Source organism: Trypanosoma brucei, chromosome 5, assembly GCF_000002445.2.
Source record: "Trypanosoma brucei brucei TREU927 chromosome 5, complete sequence".
In the NCBI taxonomy this organism is placed as follows: Eukaryota; Euglenozoa; class Kinetoplastea; order Trypanosomatida; family Trypanosomatidae; genus Trypanosoma; species Trypanosoma brucei.
In genome coordinates this window covers 137,646-154,520 of record NC_007278.1, presented here as the reverse complement: position 1 = coordinate 154,520, position 16,875 = coordinate 137,646, and the positions used below count along the sequence as shown (strand labels likewise).

At 41.6% G+C, this 16,875-nt stretch overlaps 5 protein-coding genes and 1 non-coding gene across 6 annotated transcripts, besides 51 other annotated features; all 6 read left to right on the top strand.

Annotated features, from left to right (window-relative positions):
• Positions 1-16,875: part of a sequence feature (sequence corresponds to BAC RPCI93-29K2) that runs on past both edges of the window.
• On the top strand, positions 101-2,878 carry Tb927.5.490 (methyltransferase, putative; the record flags this gene model as incomplete). Its single annotated transcript, XM_839630.1, has 1 exon — positions 101-2,878. One exon carries the CDS (start codon positions 101-103, stop codon positions 2,876-2,878), a length of 2,778 nt encoding a protein of 925 aa, XP_844723.1.
• On the top strand, positions 3,999-4,670 carry Tb927.5.480 (hypothetical protein, conserved; the record flags this gene model as incomplete). Its single annotated transcript, XM_839629.1, has 1 exon — positions 3,999-4,670. One exon carries the CDS (start codon positions 3,999-4,001, stop codon positions 4,668-4,670), a length of 672 nt encoding a protein of 223 aa, XP_844722.1.
• Positions 4,230-4,295: a microsatellite.
• Positions 4,340-4,363: a microsatellite.
• Positions 4,699-4,827: a microsatellite.
• Positions 4,887-4,924: a sequence feature (GA-rich).
• Positions 4,949-4,978: a microsatellite.
• Positions 5,176-5,212: a sequence feature (A-rich).
• Positions 5,247-5,308: a sequence feature (CT-rich).
• Positions 5,263-5,379: a sequence feature (T-rich).
• Positions 5,385-5,423: a microsatellite.
• Positions 5,466-5,490: a microsatellite.
• Positions 5,689-5,717: a sequence feature (AT_rich).
• Positions 6,062-6,099: a microsatellite.
• Positions 6,187-6,215: a sequence feature (AT_rich).
• Positions 6,258-6,314: a sequence feature (A-rich).
• Positions 6,315-6,340: a microsatellite.
• Positions 6,341-6,353: a sequence feature (A-rich).
• Positions 6,632-6,659: a microsatellite.
• Positions 6,713-6,739: a microsatellite.
• Positions 6,840-6,868: a microsatellite.
• Positions 7,274-7,351: a sequence feature (T-rich).
• Positions 7,325-7,354: a microsatellite.
• Positions 7,399-7,427: a microsatellite.
• Tb927.5.470 (transporter, putative) lies at positions 7,456-9,099 on the top strand (the record flags this gene model as incomplete). Its single annotated transcript, XM_839628.1, has 1 exon — positions 7,456-9,099. One exon carries the CDS (start codon positions 7,456-7,458, stop codon positions 9,097-9,099), a length of 1,644 nt encoding a protein of 547 aa, XP_844721.1.
• Positions 9,145-9,187: a sequence feature (T-rich).
• Positions 9,240-9,281: a sequence feature (AT_rich).
• Positions 9,372-9,403: a sequence feature (AT_rich).
• Positions 9,773-9,799: a sequence feature (AT_rich).
• Positions 9,800-9,826: a microsatellite.
• Positions 9,925-9,989: a sequence feature (AT_rich).
• Positions 10,251-10,283: a sequence feature (AT_rich).
• Positions 10,327-10,361: a microsatellite.
• Positions 10,439-10,473: a microsatellite.
• Positions 10,620-10,659: a microsatellite.
• Positions 10,746-10,889: a sequence feature (A-rich).
• Positions 10,921-10,956: a sequence feature (T-rich).
• Positions 11,002-11,022: a microsatellite.
• Positions 11,110-11,130: a sequence feature (AT_rich).
• Positions 11,215-11,261: a microsatellite.
• Positions 11,264-11,298: a sequence feature (AT_rich).
• Positions 11,388-11,432: a sequence feature (A-rich).
• Positions 11,617-11,678: a microsatellite.
• Positions 11,726-11,757: a microsatellite.
• Positions 11,767-12,099, top strand: Tb927.5.460 (hypothetical protein, conserved; the record flags this gene model as incomplete). The annotated part of the gene is made up of 1 exon (XM_839627.1): positions 11,767-12,099. The coding sequence occupies one exon, from the start codon at positions 11,767-11,769 to the stop codon at positions 12,097-12,099; it is 333 nt and encodes a 110-aa protein (XP_844720.1).
• Positions 12,028-12,073: a microsatellite.
• Positions 12,152-12,175: a sequence feature (AT_rich).
• Positions 12,379-12,402: a microsatellite.
• Positions 12,721-12,839: a sequence feature (A-rich).
• Positions 13,016-13,103: a sequence feature (T-rich).
• Positions 13,221-13,243: a microsatellite.
• Positions 13,345-13,373: a microsatellite.
• Tb927.5.450 (NADH-ubiquinone oxidoreductase, mitochondrial, putative) lies at positions 13,580-15,070 on the top strand (the record flags this gene model as incomplete). Its single annotated transcript, XM_839626.1, has 1 exon — positions 13,580-15,070. The coding sequence occupies one exon, from the start codon at positions 13,580-13,582 to the stop codon at positions 15,068-15,070; it is 1,491 nt and encodes a 496-aa protein (XP_844719.1).
• Positions 15,279-15,324: a microsatellite.
• Positions 16,077-16,148, top strand: Tb927.5.445. The gene has a single exon. It is a non-coding gene; the product is annotated as a tRNA-Arg (tRNA).
• Positions 16,292-16,328: a sequence feature (AT_rich).

Genomic DNA, 16,875 nt, shown 5'->3' with positions numbered 1-16,875 from the left:
ACGACCTACAGCGAGTTGGAGGCGCGCGCTAACTCTCGAGCGTGTGTTCACCAGGAAAGCCGCGGATACGCAATCGCTCATCACATGACGGTGACATACAATGTTATTTTTTTGTTGGTTTGCTTGTTCCCCAACTCTTACACCGTTTTGTGTAGCTGAACTTCAGTCCGCGGCTTCAGCGCTTGGGGAGACCATTGAACTTCTCCACCGTCCTCCATGGCTCCACGCAGATTCAACACTTTCACTATTTTGTGTTTTTGAGGCCGCATCGGTGGATGTTGTCCGTGGCGTAGCCGCTCGCTGCATGCTGGTGAGAGCAATTTATCAACTCATCGCGGCGGCTGCCACAATGGAAGGGTTGTTACTCGTCTGTGAGAGTCACTGCCGTAATGTTTCCATCACTGCTTTCGAGCACACTTCTGATCAGTTGAACATTCACAAGAACTGTGTTCATGGGGTATGCGGTGCCGCTGACGCTGCCGATGGTCGTGCTGGTGGCAGCAAAGTTGCACATGGTTCGGGTGGAGCCAAATGCGATAACAACCCTGCTTCCAATATGAGCGGCAACGATGGTAGTGATAGCGCCATTGCCTTCACCGATAAGACTGTTTTGAGTTGTTATTCTACACGTGCTGGGTGCAACGGTGTAGGGGAATGTAGCCGCTGTGTGTATAATCGCGACTCGTTGGTAGGGCCCCCGTTACTGAAGCAGTTGTATCAAGTTAGTCAGGTATCGATACCGCATAAGGTAAAAGAGGGGGAGGAAATGGGAAGGAGAGGCTCCGATACCAACATCAACGCTGCTGACACCAAAGGTCATGGTGCCGACAAAAGAGATGCCGTTTCTGTGCGTGTGGAAACGGTGGGACGCCACTACTCTGCTGAGGAGAAGGACGCCCTCGCTATTCGTTTGGCTGATGCTATTGGAATATCACTTAGCGCCACTTGTGGCTGTAAGAAACAGAAAAGTGAGAAGGACGAGGAGGTCAGAGAAAGCGGGCTTCCTTGTGAAGACATTTTTTTGATTTTGGAGCATGCGGTGGAAAACGCACCACCGGGAGCTAAGGCCGGGTGGAGTCCGTCGGGTCCCGTCCAGCGGGTTCTCTGTGGCACTTTTGTTGTTGGATCTTCCCGTCAGGGTCTTCTCACCCGCTACAGCCTTCAGTGCCGGCCTTATATTGGGACCACTTCTATGCCACCTGAGCCTGCTTTTGTAATGGCTCATCTTGCGTGCGTTCGCCGTGGTAGTTTTGTATTCGACCCCTTCGCCGGGACATGCGGTGTTTTGGTGGCGGCGGCCCACTACGGTGCCGTAACATTCGCTGGTGATGTTGACGGTCGGGCAATGCAGCGGGGAACCCAACGGGGGTTGCGGAGTGCACAACAGCGACAACAGCGGGCTGCAGCAGTGCGAGCTTTAGGGGAGGAGGCTCTTCAACGTGCCGGTGTTCCACTGGAGGAGGCACTTGAGGGTCCCACCGTTAGGACGAATTTTAAGATTTACGGTTTGAATCCACCAGAACGGGTGCGGATGAATTTTGCACTATGGGAAAAGACTCTACGCCTGAGGGGTTGGGGACGTGGCGGCTCTCTTAAAAATGTTGCCGCGAATTTCGAGGGTTTTGGGAGCACTGCCAACGGTCCATGCATCAGTAATGTTACGAATGATGTTAGCCGTGATGGCAGCAATGACGCAAGCAACAACGTCAGTGACGGGTTGGGCATGGCAGCCGTGAGTGAAGCGCGCTTGTGCGAGGGGTTTCTTGACGCCATCGTAACGGATCCTCCGTACGGTATACGTGAGCCACGTAAAAGTGCAGCACCGAAGCAAACGAATACTGTGGCGATGAGTACGGGTGATAACGAGGGACGAGGGCGTGTGGCGGTGACATCACATAATGATGAGGGAAATAAAGGCAGCGGAGGAAATGCTCACAGGCTGCGTGAAATTAGTGAGGATGGTAGTGGGCAGCAATCGACGGGGAAGGTGTTGAACGAAACGCCAATCTACTTGAATACTGAACTCTCCATGAAAAATACTTCTAACGCTAGAGACACCTGTGGCGAGCGACGCGATGATGAAGGATGTGAGAATCAAATGAATGATGATGCAAGGTCAGCCAAAACCACAGCAGTTGAGACGCCATCAACCTCCTACGCCGTCAGTGACATTGTGCTGGATCTCATGTTATTTGCTGCGGAGGCTCTGGTAATGGGAGGCCGTCTCGTGTTATGGTATCCAAGTAGTAGTGTACATTACTGCAGCGAGGAGCTTCCATCTCACCCTTCGCTTCAGTTGTTATACAATATCCCGCAGCGCGTTTCCTTAAAAATTGTACGCCGTTTGCTTGTCTTTGTGAAGACGCATCCCCCACCTGCTGTCAGGCCGGTTCGGGAAATGTGCATGGGCTCAAGTGGAGTCCCTGACTTGAGAGAGTTGATGGACCAGACGGAACTTCCGGATAATGAAGCGTACATGCATTACCGAGAGAAGCTTATGCGAAAACGTGTGGCGTCGCAGCGGTTTCACTCAGCACAGTTGGATAGGGGAATAACTGGAGGAAATAAGTGCGATGTGCGGAAGGATGAAAATAAGGAGGATGGTGGTGGTGAAATATGCTCATCGGTGCCCGGGGTATTGGAGGTTGCGGGAGGTGCGTTAGCATCTCCATCATTGGTGCAGTCATCACCCTCGCTTTATTTTCCTGAAACCTCAGCAGCGGTTTGCACGAGTGAGACACGGCGGAATCGCATGACGAAGCGAGAGCGGCGGGAGCTTATCGTGTTAAACAGGGAACGAAAGTTGCTGAAACAACATTTGGAGAAACAACAGCAACATAATCGACATCAGCCAGCACCGCAAAATGAAAAGGAATAAGGATTACACTGAAGTGGAGGCTGATGGGAGGGGAGTGAAATGGTTTGAACGGGGTTCACCCACCCGCCCACATGTTTATAAACATATATATGCACATATGCGTATATATGTGCGCTGTGGTTACTAGTTACACATGGAGATTGCTTTCGCTGCCGTGCGTCGCAGTTACTTATGGCCGGTTACTTGTGACTTCGAGCATCGTTTGGCACATGGCACAATTGTTGTTCCATAGCTCAAGGAGAGGGGTTACGCACGAAAGGGAAGAGCAAATATCGTTTTTTTGGCTTTATCCAAGTGGGTGCTCCCTTCCTAACAGTTTTCTTCGTTATTCGCACCGGAAAGCGTCTTTTCCGTTCTCAGTTTTTTTTTTTTCCCTTTCGGTCGGTGAGTTGTGGAGGAAATGCAACGGTGGTGACGGCCAGTAGCGGAGACATAAATACTAAGGCGTTGCTCATTGGGACACGTTGACATCTACATAATGGGGTACGCTACGGCAACCTGTTATATATATATTTGTGCAGTCGCAACGCGCTTTCCCATAATTACATTCCCCATGCAATTAAATATTGAAAGGAACAAATGAGGGACACAAAGTTAGGTCGCATTTTTCTTTTTTTTTTTTTACAGTTCGATTGTGTTGTGTGATGGGCGTCATGAAGACACTTCCATTGCGGGCGCTTCTTTCCAGGTCATCCGGTGAGATTGAAACAGTCACGTTATTTGTATGTTATTTGTTGAGTGGTGGAAAGGGAATTGCAGTGCTTAATGAGAAACGTGTAAAGGTGTCCGAGGAGAAGGTAGTCGCGGTTTCTGCCGTTTTCATGCCTCTAGTACAAACTTGACGTATTCGCTGTTAGTATTTTCTGTATTTCCAGTATTTTATTTTATTTTTCTTCTTTTGCTTTCCCTTTTGCCTTCGAAATCAACGCTAACAGAGAGCAAACACGTGGACGTGACGGACATCAACGACAGCAACAAGCGGAGGCGGGCAATAAAACTCTCGCAACCAACACTCCTTAAGGTAATGCATGCTGCTGGACAACGCCGGCTACTGCAATCCCCAACACCCCCATCAACAACAACAGAAGAAAGAAGAAGATTAACGGGAACGGGAACGGGAATGAATTCTCCAGCGGCAAGCACCATAGCGGTGACATATGCAGCAGAATCAAATGTAATGGCACCCACACGGAGGGGAATAGAAATGGCAGAGCGTAGTGCCACCTCATCTGAACCCTTCAGCAGTAGTGTTGCAGAGGCAAATGCAAATATTCTTTTGGCTGGGCGCCATAGTGGTAGCGGATGCCTAAGCCTTAACCGTGTCGGTGCTGCCAACTTACAGAGGGAGGGAAATAGTAATGGTAATAGTAGTCATAATAACAACAATGACAATAATAATAATAATAATAACAATAATGTTTATGGTGGTGGAGGGAACCAACTTAGGCGAGGATATTCTAGTGATGATGGTGATGGTGATGGTGAGCAAAGAGATGCGGCAAATGCTTCCTTGTCTACTTTGGCTTCATCCACAGTTTCGCAAGGAGGCGGAAAAGAAAAGGTTATATCGGTGCCCCCCGCTGTTCAACTTGTCCCACCAGCTTTTCTGCAGTCATCAGCACCTTTTGGAGAATCGGAGGATGTGTGCGGTGTATGTTTAGAGGCTCCACCTGAAGGTTGTTTTGTGGAGCTTTTGTGTTGTGGAAACATTTTATGCGTTGGAGATGCACAACTTTTGGGCAATTGTCCCTTCTGCAGGCGCGGGCCACTCATGTGGAGTATTACGAGGTGAGTTAGTATTTCCTACAAAGGTGTAATGGTATGTATATATATATATAAATATAAATATATATAAATATATAAATATATAAATATAAATATATAAATATATAAATATATATAAATATATATAAATATATAAATATAAATATTTATTTATTTATATATATTTACTTACATGGTTGCGTATTTGCATATGCACGCGTGTATGTGTCTGTGTTCGCATTGTTTTCTTTCTCTCTTTCTTTCCTTTTCCCCCTTTCCTTCGAGATTTCGATTTGCAGGTGATTGTTTTTTTTTCTTTTTTTTATTTTTCTTTTTCAAAATTATTATAATAGTTTTTGTTGCTTCTTACCGTTATTTATTATTTATAATTTGCTGTTCTGTGTGTTTTTTTTTTTCTTATGACTACATACGTGCGTATGTGCGTATGTGCGCATTTAACCCCATGCGTTTGTTTGGAAACGCCAAAACAGCGCGAGCGCAAAAAATGATTTTTAAAAAAAAAATGTGTGTGATTGTTTTGTTTTGTTTTTCGTCTTTTTTTTTTTTTTTAAACGCTGCTTAGAGAGGTGTACGGCACAATATGAAGCGAGGAGGATGGAAAAATAAAAGAAAAAAAAAGAGGAAAGAAAACGAGAGAAAGAGAGATGATAAAACGTGTAGCGAATATTTGATTAAATGTTTCGGAAAGGAGGAAAGAAAAAGAAAAGAAAAGAAGACGCTCATATAAATACATAAATACATGTATATATATATATATATAAACGCACTTGGATGTGTGTCTGGTTGTGTGAGGGCGTGAGAAAAAATAAAATAAAATAAAAAAAATATATATATGAATGTGACTCATTGAAGAAATAACGGAACCAATCAACTGACCGCAATGTTGAAAAGAGAAAAAAAAAAGCAGAGAATAAAACAACGCCAAAAGCGCCAAAAGTGCCGATGAAAAAAATGGGGAAATGATAAGTGATTTTTGAATGAGGGGAATGCATTTGGTTAAGGGAAATAATTAAGGGATACGCGTGTATTTATTTTTAAAAAAAAAAGAAAATAACGGAGGAGGAGGGGGGAGGAGGGAAACGCGCTGGTGATGGTGGCGGTACATGTTTTAAAAATTTATAATGACGTGATTTAACATCAGAAATGAAGCGCACCACATGTGGGTTCAAGTGAGAAGAAACAGAAGGGAGAGACGTCTCATCTCTAAAGTATTATATTCCTATTAGGGATAGTTGTTGGTTTCTCTTTTTTTCTTTTTTCTTTTTTTAATTTGTTCTTGTGAGAACCTTGAGTTTTTGGTGATGGTTCTTTTTGCTCTTCGCGTCATATGTTGTATTTTAAACAGCTACTTTTTTTTTTTTTTGCCTCCCCACGTCATGTGTAGTGGTCACACAAATAATATAAATATAAATATATATATATATTTATATTTATATGCATTTATGCATGCATGTGCGATAATAATTATGATCAACATTTATATGCAAGTGATTGCACATCTCGTCATGCGTTCCTTCTTTACCTTTTTTTTGTTTTAAAAAAAAAATATTTACTTCTCCTCCGACCGTTAGGCTCTGAAGCCTCAGTCTCAGTGTTTTCTTTCATTCCTTTTTTTCTTTTTATCTTCTTTTTATCTTCTCTTTTCTTTCCTTTGTCTTGTCTTGTCTTGTCTTGTCTCTCTCTCCCTTTCATACACATAAACTTCCTTTTGCGTGGGCATGGAAGCATATATCTTTATCTTTGTCTATCCTCTTTAAGTTTTTTTCTTTGAAGTTTTTTTTTTTTTGCTTTCTCGTCGTTTTCATTATCTTTCCTTATTACACCTTATCATTTTGTATTTATTTTAATGCCCGTTTTTCTGTCTGAAAGCATATATAAATATAAATATTGGGAAGATTATGAGAGAAGAGACACGTATGGAGAAAATTAGAGATTGTAAATATTTTTCTCATTGGGAAAAGTGATTGATTTTCTTTTTTTTTCTTTTTCTTTCTTTCTTGGAGAAACATAAACCAAAAGTAGGTGTTCTGTAATTCATGTCATGCAATTTCCTCTCCTCTCCTCTCCTCTCCTCTCGGATTTTTTTTTTCTTAACTTTCTTTGAACAAAACAAATTAACTTTATTTCCACTACTGTCGTTGACATTACGTGGGTTACACAAATTCAAAATTAAAAAACACACACACACACACACACATGCACACAAATATAAATACAAAATGAATAGTAAGATATTATTTTAAAGCAAACAACTGGACAATATTAGGGGAGCTACACAAGTGATAATCATACCAAAGTGAAGAATAGCAATAACAATAACAATAACGAAACAAACAAACAAACAAATCAATCAAGCGTATTAGTAAAACAGTGAAGTAAAGAACTTGAAGTGTTACTGACAGCAACATATTTGTTGTGGAGTCGCTGCCGTTTCCGTTTCGTATTATTCAATAAGTGGTGGCGTGTTCACTTATATATTCAGTTGAAATCTGTAAATCACACCGAAGTGCCCATCAAATTTACATTAAGACGAGAAGGAACCCGGGGATACAACATTACACATTGAATTAAGGGAGAGAGGCGCGGAGTGTAAGTTGAAGGGGGTGAAGGAAAAAAAAAAATAATAATAATAAAAAAAAATAAAATAAAGTCAAGCAGAACAAACAAAACAAAATAAAACAAAAAAAAGCAGTGTGGGTGAGAAACGGAATACCAATACGAGCATAAGCAGAAAGTATATATATATATATATATTAAATATATACGGAAAAGAAGAAGAAAAGCAAAAAGTTATGCTTCCAAGTTTCACCCGTAAACCCGCCGACCACCCAATCGGTTACCTCGTGGCCCTTTCGGGGTTGTTGATGCAACTGATGTCATATGGTATTGACAACAGTTATTCCATTTTCTCAGAGGATATGCACAATGATCCGTCACTTGGGTTTCCCTCCATAACGGCAATTAGTCTTGGAAATTCCGTTTCGTTGGGGCTTTCACCTGCCTTTGGTGTTCTCGCAGGATTTTGTGTCGATCGGCTCCCGCCGCGGTTCATGATGGCGCTTTCCACCATTTTGCTCTTCACTGGTTTGTGGATCAGTTCAACCCTCGCCGCGAACATTTATGTTGTAACTTTTACTTACTGCCTTTTTGCATCTATTGGTACGGCATGTATGTTATCACCTGGGGCTGCTGCAACTAGTTCTTGGTTCAATCGTTATCAGGGACTGGCTATGGGAATTAACTTTGCTGGTGGAGGTATTGGAAGTGCCATTATTCCACCATTAGCAGGGAAATGGGTTGTTGCATATGGCTGGCGTAAGGCTTTTCAACTTATGTCGATATTTTGTGCGATTGGAGTGCTCGCAACCGCCCTTTCCGCTCGCCGCCGTGAACCCAAAAGAGACGACAGCAGCGCTGATGATGAAACCCGGGAAGGAAATAAATCCGGTAATGGAAGTTTGGTCAGAAGAAGTAATGAACCGGCAACTGTGGGGGGAGAAGGAGCAGCGAATAATGGACACAATGAAGGTAAAGAAGACGTGAGGGAAATGGGCAGGAAAAATGGCAGCCATACCAACACCTCAAAGGTTCCACCTAACGGGAGGGGTGTGGGCACGAATCAGCAAAATGGGAATGATGGTGAGGGTTTGGACGTTACTGAACAAAGTCAAAGGAACAACACCTTTGCATCTGCTATTGATGTTGATATGGATACAAGTATGGATGCAGACGAACCACAGGTAATACGCAGTCTCCACACCCACAAGCTCACACCATGGGAACTATTCCTCTCTATGTTTACTCTCCCTTTCATGGGTAACTTTCTTTGCTGGTTCATATACAGTTGGGCTTTTTACTCGCTCATTTACGCAGCCGTGCCTTACATTTCGTCTATGGGTAAACCAGGCACTGTTTATGCAGGTGTACCGCCCATTCCAACTGATGTTGCCGCCACCCTCTTCACTTTTTATGGTGTCTTTCAAGTTGTTGGTTCCGTACTTGTTGGTTGGCTCGCCTCATTAGTTACTGCTGAATTTGCATATGTTTTCTGTGCTACTGTTGGTGGTATCGGTTGTGGCCTTCTCGCCCTTGGCCGCAGTTACGTTGCCTTTGCGTTGTTGCTTTGCATCATTGGTTTCTGCATGGCGGGTATGTTTGCCGTGATGCCAACTCTTATCGCTACGCATTTGTATGGACCTAATTTGGGTTTTTATTTTGGTGCTGTATTTCTCGCAGGTGTGGTGGGTGGTTTTGTGGCACCTCCCATGCAAGCAACTATTCAACTTCGTAATAATGGGAGTTATGCGTTTGTGTGTGTTGTGATGAGTGTTTCCATGACATTATCAGCGCTTGTGTGTTACGCAACATTATGGCGTTCCAAGCGGTCCGGTATTGTTTTGGCGGCACGGAAGACAAAACTTGTTGAGATTATGTGAGAGATGAGGGGAAAGTATAATAAAAAGAAGTGCATGTGGTGAAGGAAGAAAAAAAGAAGAAAAAAAGAAGAAAAAAAAAGAGAATAAAGTAGAGGAGGAGGAGGAGATGTTTACCGGCATTTCTGGAATGGGAAGCTGAGAAATTTTAAAAAGAAATATTATATATATTTATATATTTATATGTTTCTGTGTATGTGAGATTGTGAGTGTGTGAGTATAAGTTTGCAAGTGGGTGACATTGTGGTGAAAGTGTTTGTTTATAATTTAGCCACTTTATTTTTATTTATTTTTATTGTTTTTTTTTGTTTCGGAGAATGAACAACCCAGTTGGCTGTAGTTCAAAAAGGAAAAAGAAAAAAAAAGTGTGATAGTAACGTCAATAACGAAGCAAATCAAAGGAAAAATAATTAATAATTTGTAGATGGTGAAGTGACCTGATGAATTTCTTTTATTTTATTTGTGAAAAAAAAAATAGAGGAGACGCGTGAGGGAGAAAAATATTTATTTCGCACCTCTGTTGGTTTTTGTCAGAGTGCTGAAAATAATTAAGAGGTTGTATGATTTTAACAACGCAAGCAGAGGAAATAAAGAGGAGGGAAAATTAAAAAAAAAAACAAAACCAAAAACGAATTAGTGTTTGAAATGGGTGGGTGGGATGACCTGCAGCCTAAACATAATTTTTTTTTTTTAAAAAAATTTTAAAGGAAAAGAAAAGAAAAGAAAAAAATAAATAAATAAAAGATGTGTTGTTTATTGTGTTTATGGTAGAAAATGGACATGCGTAACTGCACACTGGAGGGGAAAGAGGAAGATATTAAAATAAGGTAAAATAAAATGATTTGTTTATATCATTATCATTTTATTTATCATATATTTATATTTATTTATATCGCTGCGTCTTCGCTGCATTGCAATGCTTCACAACTCACCTTTTGACGGTTTTTTTTATTCTATTTTTTTATTCTTCATTTTTTCGAGACTTTCAGCCCGAATTATCTCCCAAAATGCCTCATTTAAACCTCCTGCTGCAGGTCCATGCGTAAAATATATTATGCGATATGAAACGGCAACAAACATTATTATTATTTCTGCTGTTGATATTTTATTACGTTTCATATGATTTGGTGGCGTGTTGTGTGTTGTGTGTTGTGTTTTTATTTTTTAAAAAAAATCTATTTTATTATCATTACCTACTACTATTTCAAGGTATAGCATTTCAATATAATAATTAATGTTGTTATTATTATTATTATTATCATCATACGGATAGGTACGAATTAAAGTGAGAATGAATGAATGAATAAATAAAGGGAATATCGCGCGCAGTTTTTTTTTCTTGAAAAAAAAAAGAAAAAAAGAAAAAGAAAAAGAAAAGCAAACGACAACAAAAAATAAATGGGCGATATGTCGTCGGTATCAAATCATCCTCAACATTTCCCATGCATTTATTTATTTAAGATTCCCTTAAATCATTTACTCATTTCTGACACGTTCCTCTTTTTTTTTTTTTTTAACAACAAAAACGAAACGAAACAAAAACAAAAACGAAACGAAGCGAAAAAAAAAAGATTTAGTAATGGAAGGAAATAAAAGGGAGTGGATATGAGGGATTCCTCTTTGTGGCAGCAAATTGTCTCAGTGGCCCCTCTTTCTTTCTTTTTATTATTATTATTTATTTATTTGTTTTTTTTGTTTCTCCCTCCTTCCATTCACATGTTTATTTAATTTATTTTTCTTTGGGAACAAATCCCTGTTTTTCTTTTTCTCTTTTTTTTTTTCCTCTCTTTTCTCCCCCATCAGCGGAACTTCGCCAGCGCACACAAAAGAAGAGAAGAAAAGAAAAAGAAAAAAAACAAATCCAAAGGAATATTTTATTAATGAGGAAATGCGGTGTGCCCCAACTCTTTTCTTTTCTTTTCTTTTTTGTTTTGTTTTATTTTGAGTGAGCAGCAAAGTGAGTAAATGTCACTTTCGTTATGCCTCTTTTTTTTTTTCCTCCTCCTCTTCTTCTAATTAATTAATTAATTTTATGTTTATGTCCCAAAATGGTTTACTTTCTACACCCGGCGGCCAGCCAATTCGGCCGTATCAGGTCTGTCAAATGAAGGAAAGGAAAATAATAATAATAATAAAGAAACAACAACAACAACAATAATACATAAACAAATTATTATTATTGTTATTATTTAAAGAAAAAAAGACGGTTACAAAATAAGATTTGTAACTCCACCTTATTTTTTTGACGCTGGAGTGCTTCATGATTGCGCTGTTGTGTGTTGTAACGCAAGTCTTTACTTTTCTTTACTTTTTTTCTCCTTCCTTTTTTTTCTTTTTGCTGTGTGTTGTGTCATATATGCAAGTTATTAAGTTACACACGGCTTCAGTCCAATAAAGGACTGAAGGGAAGAAATAACTTCATTAACTGAAGTGTACGGGTGTTTGGGTTTGTTTATTTATTAATTAAACCCTCATCACTCTGTTTCATTCTGGCCATTTCACCACAATTAACCCCAACGTATTAGTTCATTAGTTCATTAGTTATTTTAATTAATTAGTTGATCAATTAGATACTTTTAATTTCATATCGGCAGTGCTTGTGAGGAGGAAGAGGAAGAAGAAGAACGGCAAAATAAAATAAAAATAAAAATAAAAATAAAAGAAGTTATTATGGTTGTATTGAAGGGTGGCGGTACGACTTATGCGGTGGGTAATGGCCGGCAAATGCCTTGGGAGGAAGTTCCGGAGGGTTTTAAGCGTCGGCTTGCAGAACAGGAGGAAATTACGCCATGTGTTGAGTTGAGGGCCATTGCGCAGCGTTGCATTGAAGTGGAGGGTTTTTGGGCTCCAAATTGTGTGGAAGCTACGGAACAATTTCACAGCTGCCAGGCGCAACATCTCGCGGGGTGTCTCCCCAACTGGACTCATCACAACAATAATAATATTAATAATAATAATAATAACAACAACAACAATAGCAGTGATGGTAATGAAGGAGGATGAGGGAAATGCAACTTGATATGGTGCGAGATGATGTTTGGCGAGGGAATAAAGCTTATTTTATTTTTATTTTATTTTTCGAATACATCTTTAATTACCGCATGTGTTGCTGCTGCCTTATGATATTCTACTGGAAAGGTGCACGGCTGCCTGATTTGTGCCCATCTGCAGGATTTTTTTTCTTGTAAAATTTGAGTAGACATATTTGATGATTGTTCACCCACTGGAAAGCATCACACACGGACATGTGTGCATTTTTCTTGTACGTAAATGCATATTTGAATATATATATATATATATATATATGTGTGTGTGTGTAATACCACTGCCAAACATCAACCCTTCACCATTTTGCATTGTTGCCAAATGATTACATTTGCTCCCACTACAAACCGTGCTGTACGGCGCTTTGCGGTGTGGCTTCACATTGCACTCCATGTTTATTTATTTATTTTCTACTTTTCCTGTTATTTTTGATGAGTTGTTTATGGCACCTTTGTTTTTTTTTTTTTTGGGGTGAGAGAGTGCCAAATAATAATAATGGTGTACGATTGGTATTTTGCGTCCAACCGTTATGTTACTGCGGTAATTTCTTGTTTGCTGTTTGCCTGCATGGTGTATGAATTTTTTTCGTTTTCTCTACTTTCTCGCTTCATATCTCTGTGTTTCTATTTCTCTCTCTTTTTTTTTTTACTTTTACTTTTTCTCTTTCATTTATTCATGTGACTTTTTTTTTCTTTTTTGTAAAAAAAAAACATCCGTCCACTAGTGGAAGGTTTACATTAGGTGCGTGCGCGTGTTTTGTTGTGCGGGACGAAGCAGAGTTTTTTTTTTTTTTCTGCTATTTCCTTCCTTCTTTCCCGCCTGCCCTTAAGTCTTCCCAACCAACATTTAGGGAAATAGCGGATTCAACCACGCCAAAGGGCAGTAAAGAAAAGTAAAGGAAGAGAGAAAAAAAAAAAGAATAATAACAATAATAGAGGAAAACACACAAGAGAACGAAGAGACAGTCACGACTCCACATTTTGTCCGAGTTTATTAGAAGGAAGCGAAGGGCGAGAAAGGAGAAGGAGAAAAAAAAATAAAGTGTGGGAAAGACGGTGGTGGTTGTAGCGGATTTTCTTTTTTTATTTTTATTTTTATTTTTTCGTGTACAGTCAGTAGTCGCAGCGGTAGTGGAAGATATCATTTCTAATAGTCGTAGTAATTAGTTGTAGTGTGCCTGTTAGGTGGGCGCGTGTGTATATACATCATTATCATCATCATTATAATCATCAAGGGAGCAACAAGAACAACAATAGCAGCGACTAAATCGTTCAGAATTTTTATTGCTCGTAGCCCGCGGATTGTTTTTCTTTCTTTGTGTGTGTTTTTTTTTTTTTAAAAGGTTCCTCACTTAACAGGCGCTTTGGCATTCACATCCTTTACCATTTGTGGTTGTGTGCGTTTGTGTAATCAAATTGAACCTTGTGTGTAGTTATTAATGCTCCGGCGTGTGGGTTTTCTTTCCGCTACGGGGTCTTTGCTTCAGGCAGCAGCTTCTCAACCACCACCAACTCAGCAGGAGCAGCGGGTACACGGTGGATTGAAGGATCAGGACCGCATTTTTGTTAATCTTTATCAGGATTTTGGCACAGATATTGATAGTGCTGAGCGACGAGGGGATTGGTATCGTACCCGCGATTTGCTGTTGAAGGGACACGACTGGGTTATAAATGAAATTAAGGCCAGTGGACTCCGTGGCCGCGGCGGAGCCGGTTTCCCATCGGGACTCAAATGGTCCTTCATGCCAAAATCCAAACCTGACGGCCGCCCAAGTTACATCGTCGTTAATGGAGATGAATCGGAACCAGGGACGTGTAAGGATCGAGAGATTATGCGGCATGAACCACACAAATTGGTAGAGGGGGCTCTCATTGCAGGTTTTGCCATGCGGGCGCGTTACGGTTACATTTACATACGAGGCGAGTTTTACAATGAGTGGAGGGCTGTGGATCAGGCAATTAAAGAGGCGTATGCGCGGGGTTACTTGGGCCGCAATGCATGCGGAAGCGGTTACGATTTTGATTTATACACTTACTGCGGTGCGGGAGCGTACATCTGTGGGGAGGAAACTGCGATGATTTCAAGCATTGAAGGTGGACCAGGAAAGCCACGTCTTAAACCCCCTTTTCCGGCCAATGTCGGTCTTTATGGGTGTCCCACCACTGTGACAAATGTGGAGACCGTGTCCGTGTCACCAACAATCCTCCGGCGCGGCCCGTCGTGGTTTAATTCATTTGGTCGACGCAACAATGCTGGGGTAAAACTGTTCTGCATTTGCGGTCACGTCAACCGGCCCTGTACAGTAGAGGAGGAGATGAGTATTCCTTTGCGGGACCTCATTGAGCGTCATGCTGGTGGCGTGCGGGGTGGATGGGACAATCTCCTCGCTGTCATTCCTGGTGGCTCTTCTTGTCCTCTTATTCCAAAGAGCATTTGTGATAACGTCCTCATGGATTTCGATGCGCTGAAGGAGGCGCAAACAGGCCTCGGCACCGCAGCGGTGATAGTGATGGATAAATCTACCGACCTTATCGCGGCTATCCATCGCTTATCTATGTTTTATGCCCATGAGTCATGTGGCCAGTGTACGCCATGCCGTGAAGGAAGCCCATGGCTCGAAAAGATGATGCAACGCTTCGTCCACGGTAACGCACGTATGGAAGAGGTTGGAACCATGCTCGATGTGTCTAAACAACTGGAGGGGCGAACCATCTGTGCGTTGGCAACCGCAGCGGCATGGCCCGTGCAGGGTTTGGCCCGCCACTTCACGCCGCTGTTGCAGGAGCGTATTGAGAAATACTGGGAAGCAAACCCGCATTGGGGTAAGTCGGGTTCACCTTGGCGTCGCTGGAAGACGCATCGCTACTACGCCATGCAGAAGGGGGAGAAGTTGAACTGGGACGGAAAGATCGTGCGGAATTGGAACTAAGGCAGTTGTGAGGAGTGGGTGGTGGTGTAGTATTGAAAACTGTGTGAGGTGCGGGGGTGTGGAAGAGGGAATGCAGAAAGGAATGTGGAAAGAGTGCGTGCATGCCCGCGTTGGGTAGCGACGAAAATATCGTATGGGCGCCACAAGTTCTCCATATTTTCACCAGTATTCTGCTGGTGCTATCGTTATGACAGATGCTGTGACAGTGTTTTTCTTTTTCTTTCTTTCTTTCTTTCTTTGCTTTTTCTTTTTCTGTTGGATATGACTATGTACTGATTCATCGCTTTTCTAAAAAAAAAATCCTGAATGCACCCTCCACCATTTCTTTTCGTTGCTCTTCTGGGGATTGGAAAAAAAAGGGGTAAAAGTGTGATGTAGGGTTATCATGCTACACATGCATGCCCAGTTTTATTTGTTTAACTGAGTCGCACCTTGGCGCATGAAAAACACTCAGCAATAGTCACATCAAGTTGACGGCGTTTCCTTCTCAGTCACGGTGCGCCGCGGAGGTGTGCGTGTGTGTGTGTGTGTAGCCTTTTGGCCAAAGGGGGCCCAATGATCAGATATACGACTTGAAATGCGCGGCGGTAACTTAACGCTGACTTCCGCACCGGCACTATCATCGCTGGCGGTTATGTGCTTTTGCTGCCCTTTAAAAATGAAAGGGCAAAAAAAAAAAACATTGCCATTAGCAAAATAGACCCTTTCAATAGGGGCGAATGAAAAAGTTTACACATTTACGTGGGGTGGGATCATGTCTGTTGAGTGTTTGCCATTCCTCTCTCCCTTTTTTTATATTATTGTTCATATTACTCCACTTGCGTGTGACACGTTGTAAAAAAGGAGCATCGCATATCATCTTGGATCCGGGTTGGCTCGCACGAATTGCGGCGCGGTGTGGAACATATCGGTTGTCAGCTCGCTGCCGTTTTTGTTGGGTTTGAATTTTTTTGGGTTTGAATTTTTTTCCGCTCACAACTCATTGTGCTTTCCGCCCCGCCGCCACGTCCGTGTGGCTCAATGGAAGAGCATCTGACTACGGATCAGAGGGTTGCAGGTTCGAATCCTGTCACGGATGCTGTTTTTTTCCCCTCGTGTTCCATAGCATTGCGAAGGAGGCGAATGTGTGAAGAGGTTTGTTGTCGTTTCTATTTGAAGGAAAGAGGGCTGGGAGGGCCCGGGGGTGGGGGACACATGTGTTGGGGGCCCCTGTCCGTGCTGTTTTTTTTATTTTTATTTTTTTTTATTTAAAAATAATGTGAAGATTTCGGCTCATAAGGTTAACACTTGGGAATGCCTGAATTTTTTGCGAGATGAGGATATTGACAACCTCAATAACTTGCAAAAGTGTCCGGAATCATATTGGTATTGGTATTTTTTTTTCCATCTGTTTTTTTTTTGTGTTTGAAAAGAAACAAAATGGAATGTATTTGCTTTCACTTTTTTCCGTAATATGTCTGATGGACAAAACCATTTTTGTTACTCTGCTGCGACGCGAAGGAGGGAAACAATAGGGGTTCTACCTTTAAGGTGTTGTTATTGGAGGTATAAAAACATCAATGCAAATCAACTTGCCACTCTTGAAGAAGATTTCCAGTAGTAAAATCAACAGCGCTCTCAAGAATAGTGTTAGTGACATTCTTCATGTTTGCATTTATTATATCATTTTTTCCCCCCATGTAGCTTTAACACGAATTGGGATGAGCACTGCAACGCGTGTTTCTTAACCTCTTCTATTCCAGCTCCCTTTTTTTTGTTCCTGAGCGTTACGTGAGTGGTATGAGGTCAGTAGCATTATGGTGTAA